This window comes from Colletotrichum paranaense (assembly GCF_030867605.1).
Source record: "Colletotrichum paranaense strain IMI 384185 chromosome Unknown Scaffold_18.1, whole genome shotgun sequence".
Classification (NCBI taxonomy): domain Eukaryota; kingdom Fungi; phylum Ascomycota; class Sordariomycetes; order Glomerellales; family Glomerellaceae; genus Colletotrichum; species Colletotrichum paranaense.
In genome coordinates this window covers 259,933-271,075 of record NW_026848976.1, presented here as the reverse complement: position 1 = coordinate 271,075, position 11,143 = coordinate 259,933, and the positions used below count along the sequence as shown (strand labels likewise).

Here is an 11,143-nt window from a genome sequence, read left to right as displayed (position 1 = left end):
TCGATGTCACATCAATTCAAGAGCGTGCCGGTAACAAATACACTCGCTGTAGTACGTGGCTATGAATGGACGTGTTTTTTGTTGGTTGCCGCCAGGGTTGCGACATCCGTCCGCAGCGGCGTACGTGCGAATAAACAGCACTTGCAGTCCGAAGGTTTTGGGGCCGCGAGCTTGCACGGAGCTCTGCCGATGTTTGGGAAAACGGTCGAGCGGGTTCTCCTTGCCGGACAGAATCTGCTTCGTACTCCTGTCACGATCCAAAATGCTTCTTCACTTGTGGAACAGAGTAAAGTTTCCGATGCCCATGCTAGAAAGCGACGCTTCGGATTCTGTAATCAACCAGCTAGATATATCAAGCCTGTCGACTGTGGTGTTTAGTAAACATTACGATATATTCACGTCCAGGACTACCATGATGATATCGTTCGTCCCGCTCAATCACACGGGGCTCGACTTCTTGTCAGACCACCGCAGTTGACTCTGGCGATGCTGTGGACTCTTAGCTGTAGTAGAAATCAGGCTTCATCGGTAACGTAGGCAATCGCATGGTACGCCAGGTAGATAAGCAAGAAATTCACCAAGCGCGAAATTGACCGAATGTACCTTACTGAGTAGCAGGTCTTCCACGGATATAACATCAGTGTAAGCATCTGCGAGCCAATGGAAGCAGAGGCAGGAAATGCCACACCAAGATTGTGAAATGAACCAACTCGGGGATTTATATCAAGTTGTTGCTTACCTGCCAGGTTGGGCGATGCAGGTAACCAGTCAAGAAGGCGGGAGCAACATCGAGGCTGGTGAGAACGGGACCTGAAGGTTTGCGAGACTGAGGTAGGTACGCACGAGGTACGGAGTGCGGGCTGCACCTATACCCCATCGCCCCACTATTAACACGCCCCCGCTCCGAGAGCTAGCGTCAACACTAAGGTCCCCCTGCCCTACTGAACCGATTCAGTCGCCGCCGCCTAGGTACCCACGTACCAAGTCCCAAGCCTGGGCAGATTGAAACCACCCACACCCGCTGGGAGCAGGCGCCACATGGAGAGGGACCCACCTTTGGAGCCAGCTCGCCAGAAAATAAAAAGATACTACAAAAAACATAGAAACGCACAGACCTGGACTCCATCTCTGTAGCGATGTCCCGGTCGATACCTGACGCTACATGACTGTCGCCCGTAATGCCTACTCCATACCCGTCAACGCTCGCTTGCGGTCCCCTAGTGCCGTACCGCTGTATCCTGAGCATGTATCGCAACTGACCCAGCTACCTCCCGGTCGTCCACCTTAGCTTGGCGTGCACCTGGATCCAGGGGGGGCGGCACAGAGCAGTTCACCTCTGATGGGGTACCCACCTTTGGATCAAATCCCCAGGCGGCTCCCATCCGTCTTCTTTTTTCGCCTGTGCACTTTACACCTTGCGCCGTCTCCTCTCGTTCCACTCGCCAGCCTCTTCTGGACGGGTCTCTTTCTCTCCTTCCACCTGCCTTGCCTAACCCGAACTTTTCTTCCCCTTCCTCTCTTTTCCCCCATCTCCGCCGTGACAGACTCGACAAGCGCGCCGCGCACATAACATCATCAATCGCGAGCACAACGCCTTCCCATCTCATCATCTCCTTACGCCAACCGAATTCCATCCGCGTCGCGCAGCACCCATCTGCGTTTTCCTGACTGGACGGCTCTGCCGCTGTCAACGCAACCACCCTAGACCTTACCTAAGGCAAATCGCGCCTTGTGCCTCAGTGCATCCAGCCGATTGAAGGGGGGCCCATAGCCGCAACAGCTAAATTTTCCGAGCCACGACAACCTCAAGACCAAACCCGACGCATCTTTTCCATCATCGACACTCGATTTGCAGCTTCCCACGGTTATATTTCCCCTGATAAACACCGTCACTTCATCTCTCTCAACACCACGTACCCCACCGGCGCGAATTGTTTGGTTCCGATCTTGTCTCTTGTCGACTCCAACCGCAACCATGTCCATGTACCCGCATCGCGCCATGGGCGCGGTGCCCCCCAATAACTCGGCCCGGCTCAATGAGCTCCTCGACCAAATCAGATCCGAGTTCGACACCCAGATGCGCCAGACGGAGGGCTATGAACACCAGAGTAAGACAGTTGCGGTTGACACCTATCGTCAGTCACGCTAACGAAATCTCCAGTCCAGGCTCAAGTTCAGGAGATGCAGCTTGTTAGAGAAAAGGTGTACGCCATGGAGCAAGCGCAGATGAACCTCAAGCAAAAGTATGTCGATGTCAATGATTGCGAGCCGAGTCCCTTCACAAGAAGCTAACAGCGAGCTTTTGAACAGGTATGAAGAGGAAATTGCCATGCTCCGCCGCCAGCTTGAGGGAGCTCGTGGAAACGCGCCCCCAAGCATCGGCGGTCCTCCTCCTCACGCGGGCCCGTCGCAACAGCCCCCTTCCATCACCCCCGGCACCGGTCTCTTCAACGGTATCATGACCGGTGGTGGCCAGGGCCAGCTGGCCCCTCCTCCGCCCCCTCCTCCCCCTCAGGACCAGCAAATGGGCCCGCAGCATCAGATGGCCCAGGGACCTCCGGGTCTGCCTGTCCCGCCTCCGCCGCCGCCTCAGTCGCAGCAGCCTTTCCAGCAATACCCCCCGGGTCCCGGTGGGCCCGTATCTAATGGGCTCGGCTCCCAGCCCCCCCAGACCACCGCATCGCCGGGTCCGGGCAGACGTGGAATTGGAAGACCACCTGCAGCTGTCGGTCCGGCTACACCCCAGATCAACACTCCCATTCCTTTCCCGGGCGCCACCCAGTCGCCTCAAGTCAGCCATCCTACTCCCGACCACGCGCGGATGGGGGGCCCCCACGCTCCGCCGGTGGGAAACGCCCTTGGCGATCTTGACCCTGATCGCCTGCCGCCTCACTCAAAGAAATCGGGTCACGACTGGTTCGTCATCTTTAACCAACACGTGCCTCGCATGTTGGATGTCGATCTTGTCCACACTCTCGCACACGAGAGTGTAGTCTGCTGCGTGCGCTTCAGCCACGACGGCAAGTACGTAGCCACCGGCTGCAACCGCTCCGCTCAGATTTACGATGTTCAGTCTGGCGAGAAGCTCTGTGTCCTTCAGGATGACACTGTGGATATCACTGGTGATCTGTACATTCGCAGCGTTTGCTTCAGTCCCGATGGCAAGTACCTCGCTACCGGTGCTGAGGACAAGTTGATTAGAGTAAGTTTTGACCGAAAAGTCATTTTGGCATGGGCTCAGCTGACTCTTCTTTCTCAGGTTTGGGACATTCAGTCCAGAACGATTCGCAACACCTTCTCTGGCCACGAGCAAGACATCTACTCTCTCGACTTTGCCCGCGATGGTCGCACGATTGCCTCTGGCAGTGGAGATAGAACCGTCCGTCTCTGGGATATCGAGCAGGGTACCAACACTCTCACCTTGACTATTGAGGACGGTGTCACAACTGTTGCCATTTCTCCCGACACCAAGTATGTCGCCGCTGGTTCTCTCGACAAGAGCGTCCGCGTTTGGGACATCCACCAGGGATACCTGCTCGAGCGTCTTGAAGGTCCCGATGGCCACAAGGACAGCGTCTACAGTGTCGCCTTCTCTCCTAATGGCAGAGACCTCGTCAGTGGCAGTTTGGATAAGACGATCAAGATGTGGGAGCTCAGCACCCCTCGCGGCTTGCCCAATCCCGGACCCAAGGGGGGCCGTTGCGTCAAGACTTTCGAGGGTCACAGGGTAAGTGATTTATACACCTGCAAAATTCATAAACAGATTCGCTAATGTACTCAGGACTTCGTTCTCTCTGTCGCGCTTACGCCCGATGCCGCTTGGGTCATGTCTGGTTCCAAGGACCGTGGAGTGCAGTTCTGGGACCCCCGCACTGGTGCTACGCAGTTGATGCTTCAGGGCCACAAGAACTCGGTCATTTCAGTTGCTCCTAGCCCAACAGGCGGCTACTTCGCCACCGGCTCTGGTGATATGCGGGCGCGTATCTGGTCTTACCGAAGCGTCCAGTAGAGAAATGTCGCTCGGCCATGGACCGGATACCTGTACGTGGGATAAAGTTGATGTTTCTTGGCGAAGGCTTGTTTAGTGGCCAGAGATGTATACCAAACAGCGGGTGTCGAAGAGAAGAGGTTGAGTTGCTCTGTTACTAGGGAGGGTTTCGTTTGCGGTGGAACAGGTCGTCCCTGTCTATGTCTTGGAATATTCTCAAAGAGAGACGCACAGGCCGGTATGGGGCGTACAGGCAGGGACACGTCGGAATCTCGTAGCAAATAGCCGTCGCTAATGAAAGATTTGAAGCTTTACATGACTCCTGTCTCTATATTATGTATTGTTTGGTGTTGTTGGGGAATCTTTGTTACGTGAATGTCTCTACATGAGGGAACTGAATAAATCGGAAAAGTCATCCGTCTTTTTTGCCTTTTTCTTCTTCTTTACTGGCTTTTCCTCCTTTGCTGGCTTGCTAGATTTAGTCTCAAGAGGAGGCACATTCGCCAACTTTCGTTTCTTTTGAGGGATGGCGGGTGATGTTTCATCGATATTTCGTGATGATGATGGGTGGTGATCTAAAGGTTTCGCAGCAAGCTTGAGTTGGTCCCGAGAGATGGCCACTCCGAGACCCTTTGAATCGGATTGTTGTTGCTGCTGCTGGTGATGCCTCTCATCTGCCACGGCGACTGCAGCAGCACTTTTGGTTGCTGAAGATGATAAAGAGGTAGTAGTGACATTGCCTGCTGGTGTGGCCTTTTCCCGAGGAGCAGGAGCAGGAGTAGGAGCTAGGAGTGTGACGGCTGAGTTGATGCGTGCTAGGAGACCTAGGAGGACCAGGCCTAGGGCGGCGTGTTGGTTGTCTGCTGCTAGTTGTGTAAAGGCTCTGTAGTCCTCGGGTCAATATCGGTAATAGGTACATATCAATGAAGGAAAGGTAAGGACTCACGAGAAGGACGAGGGGATGGTGGAATCGAGCAGCATCCGCACCCTAGCAGCGATATCTTCGTCCAGCGTATTCTGACGACGTTCAGCGCTGCCGGTGGGCTTACCCCCAGCAGCTGCGGCAGACTTCTTCGAGGAGGACGAAGAAGAGGACTTTGACTTGAAGCTGAGGGCGCGCCGGTGACGGGCCTGGGCTTCGAGGGCGTCGTGCAGGCGGCGGACGGCGCGGCGGAGGAGGTCAAAGGCGGACCACCAGCGGGCTACGCGGTGCTGGTTCTTGTTGCGGTGGTTGAAGCTGTCGAGGATGGCGAGGACGGGGACGAGTGTTGCGATTGGGGTTGTTTCTCCATTGGGTGTTGTTTGCGCTGCTGTTGCGGCGGATGTGGTTGTGGTTGTCTTCATGTCATGAGATTTGCTTTTTTCGTTTGTTTTTTTTCCCTTTCCTTTGGCGCGCTAGTAGTTATGATCCTCTGAGAAAAATGAAGTAGCTAAAGCGAATTGACTTTCTGGAGTGTGAGGCGTGGAAGGCTGTCGTCAGATGTGATGCTCGCGAATCTAAAAGTCTGATACTACAGGTACTCTTGGTTGTGGTTGGTAAGGTGAGAGTGCAAGTGGTGTACGAAATATGATAGGGGGACCGTGCACTTTCAAAAAAAAAAAAAAAAAAAAGAAGCAACGACGGACCGGATGTTGATCGATTTGGTTCGGATCGGAGCGTGGTTAGTCTCAAGTAACGTACCTGGCGAAGGTTAATTACATCTTCTAAGGAAACAGTATGTACCGATCATCATGAGGCCTCAAATTTGCCCTCCATATCATTCTCTATCCTTCTTTGTATCATTTCCTCGTCCTCTTCAGAGAGGGGCACACGTCTAGACAGAGGAGACTTGAGGCGCATGCTACGTGGGACAGGACCAGCGGCCGGCGCAGATGAGAGTCAGTCAACGTACGCTATCGCGTGTACTAATCCCTAGAGACATCTATCCTGTAACGTAGGGCAAGGTCTCGAGCAACGGCGATCTCGTGGAATAGCGAGAGAGAACAAAGAAAAGGCAACAGAGTCTGTGCATCGCAAATTCGTCCGAGGCCCTGGGGGTGTAACACCATCTATGTGGTTGAGCTGCTTTTCTGGGACAGGCCTGGTCGTGAGATACACGAAAGTTGCGAGGTTTTTTCGGATGACGGGGAAAGCTGAAGGCATGCGACATGAGGCTCGAGCATCTGGGGTACTGCGGTAGTGTAAAAGATTGAGAGGCTCGGCGGCAGATGATTAGTTGCAAGGATTCTTGCTTTTGACTTTTGGGAAAAGTCTAGGTTGCGAAGTCGACTACATAGTACCGTACTAAACTAGCTACTTGGCGGGGTGGTGATGGCATCATTTGCATCTGAACCTCCATGCATGAACCTGTCTCAGGAAGGCATTTGGATGACATGTCATGTGGTCCTTTTTGGGGGGGGGAACGTATGCAAATAGCGGTGAGTAACAAGGTAAGGTAAGATGAGATAGGATGCGGAGAGATCTGGGCGGGGGACTCGGGCGGTTATCTTGAAGGGACGGATGGAATCTATCAATATCCGAGGTCTTCAGCCCGGCGGCCGCTGAATATCGAGTGAGAGTCACCTTATAATGATGGATGTGATAGTTGGAATAGGAATTGTCCAATCTCCTTAGCTAAGAAAATGCCCGTCAGCCGTTTGATGATGAGACTCCACAATCGTCCCGTAAGTAGGCAAAACATGTGGAGGCAAGGAATAAAAAGAAAGAAAAGCAGAGACAGTGGCAGATGATGTCGAAAGACTTGCAGGACGACATTACGTACTGCAGACGTCTGGCACCTATTGCCTCGTACCTTAGGTAGTTAGCACCGTGATACCTTGGGACGGTACGGTTAAAAGAGAGGCGCAGAGAAGAGAAGCAGGCTGACCGGCGCAGCAAGCCGGGAGGGTCGAGGGTTGTGCTACCCAGGTGGTAGTGGAGAGAGCGGAGCCAGGGTTGGTTCAACTTTGAAAGTTTGTAGGTTCTGGCCGCTGCAAAGGCCCTGCAACAGGCCCTGCCACTTGCAGGCGACGTGCAGCAGGAGCGCCGTTCCATTCTCTGCCATTGTCCAACCAGAGACGCCGGCGCGATAAGCCGACCAACTTTTGACGATGCAGACGGCGTCATGAGAATCAAAGGATGTGACGTCCAGCTGACTTTGCTTTACTTTCTCCTGTGAGCCCCTCTGTCGCCCATATCTCCCCTGCGTTTCCCTGTTGGTGATTTGGCAGTTGCCAGTTGATGCCTCAAAATCACTTCCGCTTCTCGGCAGAGGAACCCCTCTCGATCCTCTCTTTCTGCTCCCGCACCGAGCCATCTCTCGACTGCTATTCGTCGTCGTAGTCTCGGGTTGCCTTCTCGGATTCCGTTAATGCATGTCATGACATATCTGCAGATATGGCCGGCGATAGCCAGCCCGCCCCCAGGACACCATCCGACCCAACCTTACCTAATAATTAGAAAGTTACCTGTGTCAGTATGTTCAATTCCAAGATGCCAAAGTCCCGGCTACACTCACTACTGATCTACCCGGGATAAGGCACCTGGACACCTTGGGGGCGTTAACGGTTTACCTCTTCATCAGAACCTTTTGAAAGGTGAGAGAGGGTGGAAAGAGGCAAAAGAAGCATTGACCTTTTCTGGCTTGAGGATCGTGGTGGTCCTTCTCATGTACCTTACCTTGTACCTTACCTTACTGAGTACTCGATTGAGAAGTTGAGAAGGAGGGTTCCTTCCTTGGCTTTCCAACATTAACAGGCCAACTTTACCTTCGTCCTCCTTCCAATTTTTTCTCCAGCTTTCCTCCCGCCAAACTTCTTACTTACTCGTGACCCACGGCAAACTACCTAGTACACATACGGCCACAAATAGTGTACCGAGTGTCAACACCCATCCATTCGACTCTTGGGTCTTCTTGTCTTGAACAACCCAAGTTCAAAGTTCTTCCTAACGCCACGACGTAACAATCACTGCCTGTTATCTCTGTCGTTCCGCCCTCCTATCCACTTGGACGTGGAGACTGGAGCCAGACAGGATAGAAAAAACCCAGTCGGACCTCAGCAGACACTTGCGACAAGACCCAACCTGCGCTTCCGACAACCCACTTGCACTAGCAACCCATCTCATCTCCCGCAACGACTCCACTTGGGGCCGGCCTTAGTAGGGGTGCCTTGGTTTTGCTTTGCAGCCTTTGCTTGCTTTGGGCTTGGGGTGCGTAAGAGGAATAAGGCACATTTGCCTTTTATCGATACACGGTCTTTTCGACCTGCTACTACCTAAGGTACCTTACACTACTAAATCCCGTACGTACTCAGGAAGGTGCCGCGCTCACGCCGTGTGCTACTACTCCGTCCCGACCAGGTTTATATACCACCTCCAAGGCTCAAAACGCCCGCGCGAACAATAGCCCAGTCGCGACCGTCTACCCTGCCCAAAGAGTCGACTACAGATTTTTCTTTCTTACCTCTCCCTCCTCTTCTTTCTCTCTCTCTCTCTCTTCCTCTGTTCCTGTCGCGACCGTCTTTCATTCGATTCGTCGTTGTGGAAAAAGAACGCCGTGGAAACGACTTTAACCAACCTCTGTTGTTGCTGGAATCCACGAGCTTTTCCCCATGCCCTCGAGAAACCCGTCCACCTGGGACGAATACGAACGGGGCGCCTCCCCCCAGCGCTCCGTGAGTATCGACTCCAATGCCGTAGCTGAGGACCAGTCGCTCCTGGGAGAAGATGACGACGGTGACTACGGCAGCAGTTCTCACGGACTTCGTCGCAGAAGGTTGTTATTCCTGACCCGAGCCGAGTAGCAGATTATTGACGTCAGCTTGCTGCCGTTGTCTCTGTTGCTGCAACGCGGCGCACGACACACTCAGTTCACCCCGCTAACCAACCCCTCCTACAGATCTTCAGTAACGCGGCACCTTGCCGCCATCACAGATATCGGCGGCGTTAACAGTATCCGCTCCTTCACCCGCAGTTGGGCGCGTGCCGCAGGCTTTGCCGAGGTCATTCCCCAACGGCCGTCCTTTGTTTTCGCGCCTGACCAGGTCCCAATTGCCTCGTCGTCCACCGATGGCCTCGACTACTCTCGCAGCCATGTCGAGTCCGGTTCCCACCCGAGGACCTCCCTGCTGAGGCAGCACCTGGAGGCCACCCCCGAGACGGCACCGAGCGCATCGTATCAGAATGGTTCTTCCGCTTCTGGCGCAGACGACAGCGCTGTGCAGACCGATTTCCGCGACCGCGAGCGCAAGGCAGTCGAGGCGGAGCTGTCTGGAGCCTTCCGTGGTTCCAGCTTTGGGAGTGGCCGCCGACCGTCACAGTCCATCTTCGCGGTCCCGCCTCACCTGGCGACCCCGCCGCTGGTCGGAAGTTTCAGCTCGTACAGGACGTATGGAACGATTGCAGATGTCGATGAGCCATCAATGGCCCAGGCCGGTGAGCTCTGGCGCCAACAGCAAGAGGCAGGGGGCAATGTGCCTGATGGAGAGAACATGCCCATTCTCGTGAAGGAGGTCGAACAAGACGGAAAGATTATCCTGACTGTGGAGGGACAGTCCACGCTACCTCAGACCATCTTCAACTCGATCAAGTGAGTGGTGCCCCTGTTTTGGCGCGCAGTGAAAGGCATGACAATTCTAACCTGCGGCGCAGCGTCCTAATCGGTGTCGGTCTGTTGAGTTTACCTATGGGCATCAAGTACGCCGGTTGGATTTGCGGCATGATCGTCTTGGCAGGCTCTGCGGCTGTGACAGCATACACGGCCAAGCTTCTGGCAAAGTGCATGGATCTCGACGCCAGCTTGATTACATTCTCCGACCTGGCCTACATCTCTTACGGTCGTAACGCGCGTATCGCCACCAGTATTCTCTTCACCCTCGAACTGCTGGCTGCCTGCGTCGCCTTGATCGTCCTGTTTGCCGATTCTTTGACGCTCTTGTTCCCGGGCTTCCTGAGCGTCAACATGTGGAAACTCTTGTGTTCGATTATCATGATCCCCCTCAACTTCCTCCCGCTGCGCCTTCTTAGTTTTACCAGCGTTATTGGCATTGTGTGTTGTTTCAGCAGTAAGTTACCTTTCTTTCTCCACGCCAAGCTCTGATTGCTAATGCATGAGGCCAGTCGTCTTGATTTTGGTGGTTGATGGACTAATCAAGCCCACGACTCCGGGCTCTCTCATCGAGCCGGCCACGACCTACCTGTTCCCTGCGAACTGGGGTACACTCCCCCTGAGTTTTGGCCTGTTGATGAGCCCATGGGGTGGCCACAGTGTCTTTCCCAATGTGAGTATTCGTTTGTCTACGTGAGCAAGTGCGGCATACTAACGATTCACCAAGATTTACAGAGACATGCGCCACCCTCACAAGTACCCGAGGGCCGTCAAGACGGTATTCACGTCTGTCGTCAGTAGCCATCATACGTTTCCCCACCCCCCCCTGCTCACTGCTGACCGTTGACTAGTACCTCTTGGACGCTTTCACAGCCGTTGTCGGCCTGCTGATGTACGGCGACGGTGTCATGGACGAGATCACGGCCAACATCCTCCAGACGAGCGGCTATCCCCGTGCCCTTAACTTCCTGCTCTGCATCTTCATTGCCATCATCCCCCTGACCAAGATTCCGCTCAACGCTCGACCCATTGTTGCCACGTTGGAAGTTTTGACCGGTATCCACCAGCAAGCCGTTGCCGACAGCTCGGCCATGGTTGGGCGCTCTGCCACCTTCCGTGGTATCATGAAGGTTGTCATCCGTGTCGTCACGGTGTTGGTCTTCCTCGTCATTTCCATACTGTTCCCGGCGTTCGATAGCATCATGGCCTTTATGGGAAGTGCCTTATGCTTCACGATTTGTGTGCTGTAAGTTTGCCCTTATTCGATCTCTGTTGTCGACTGAGAAGACGAATCTGACCATACCACTAGTTTACCTTTGGCGTTCTACGTAAAGCTCTTTAGCAAAGAGATCTCCCCTCAGGAGAAACTACTTTGCTACGTCTTGATGACCATCTCCACGATTCTCTCGGTTGTGGGCACAGTCTGGGCCTTCTTACCGAAGAGTCTTATTGGTGCAGAGTAAGGGTGGTCAGTCACTGTTTTGGTATAGCTTCTGGCATCAAATGGCGTCCGCATATTGCGATCAATTTGGCTCTCATTGCACGGCGCTGGTGACATCTGATTTTGGGT

At 54.0% G+C, this 11,143-nt stretch overlaps 3 protein-coding genes across 3 annotated transcripts; 2 read left to right on the top strand and 1 right to left on the bottom strand.

Annotated features, from left to right (window-relative positions):
• Positions 1 to 1,975: 1,975 nt before the first annotated feature.
• On the top strand, positions 1,976 to 4,009 carry CPAR01_15151 (WD domain-containing protein; the record flags this gene model as incomplete). The annotated part of the gene is made up of 5 exons (XM_060499400.1): positions 1,976 to 2,108; positions 2,162 to 2,243; positions 2,311 to 3,202; positions 3,260 to 3,727; positions 3,782 to 4,009. The coding sequence occupies 5 exons, from the start codon at positions 1,976 to 1,978 to the stop codon at positions 4,007 to 4,009; spliced, it is 1,803 nt and encodes a 600-aa protein (XP_060341832.1).
• Positions 4,010 to 4,369: 360 nt separating this feature from the next.
• On the bottom strand, positions 4,370 to 5,332 carry CPAR01_15150 (uncharacterized protein; the record flags this gene model as incomplete). The annotated part of the gene is made up of 2 exons (XM_060499399.1): positions 4,370 to 4,871; positions 4,935 to 5,332. 2 exons carry the CDS (start codon positions 5,330 to 5,332, stop codon positions 4,370 to 4,372), a joined length of 900 nt encoding a protein of 299 aa, XP_060341831.1.
• A 3,246-nt stretch (positions 5,333 to 8,578) lies between these two features.
• Positions 8,579 to 11,036, top strand: CPAR01_15149 (transmembrane amino acid transporter; the record flags this gene model as incomplete). Its single annotated transcript, XM_060499398.1, has 7 exons — positions 8,579 to 8,766; positions 8,866 to 9,555; positions 9,618 to 10,030; positions 10,086 to 10,246; positions 10,301 to 10,366; positions 10,425 to 10,819; positions 10,883 to 11,036. The coding sequence occupies 7 exons, from the start codon at positions 8,579 to 8,581 to the stop codon at positions 11,034 to 11,036; spliced, it is 2,067 nt and encodes a 688-aa protein (XP_060341830.1).
• Positions 11,037 to 11,143: the final 107 nt, after the last annotated feature.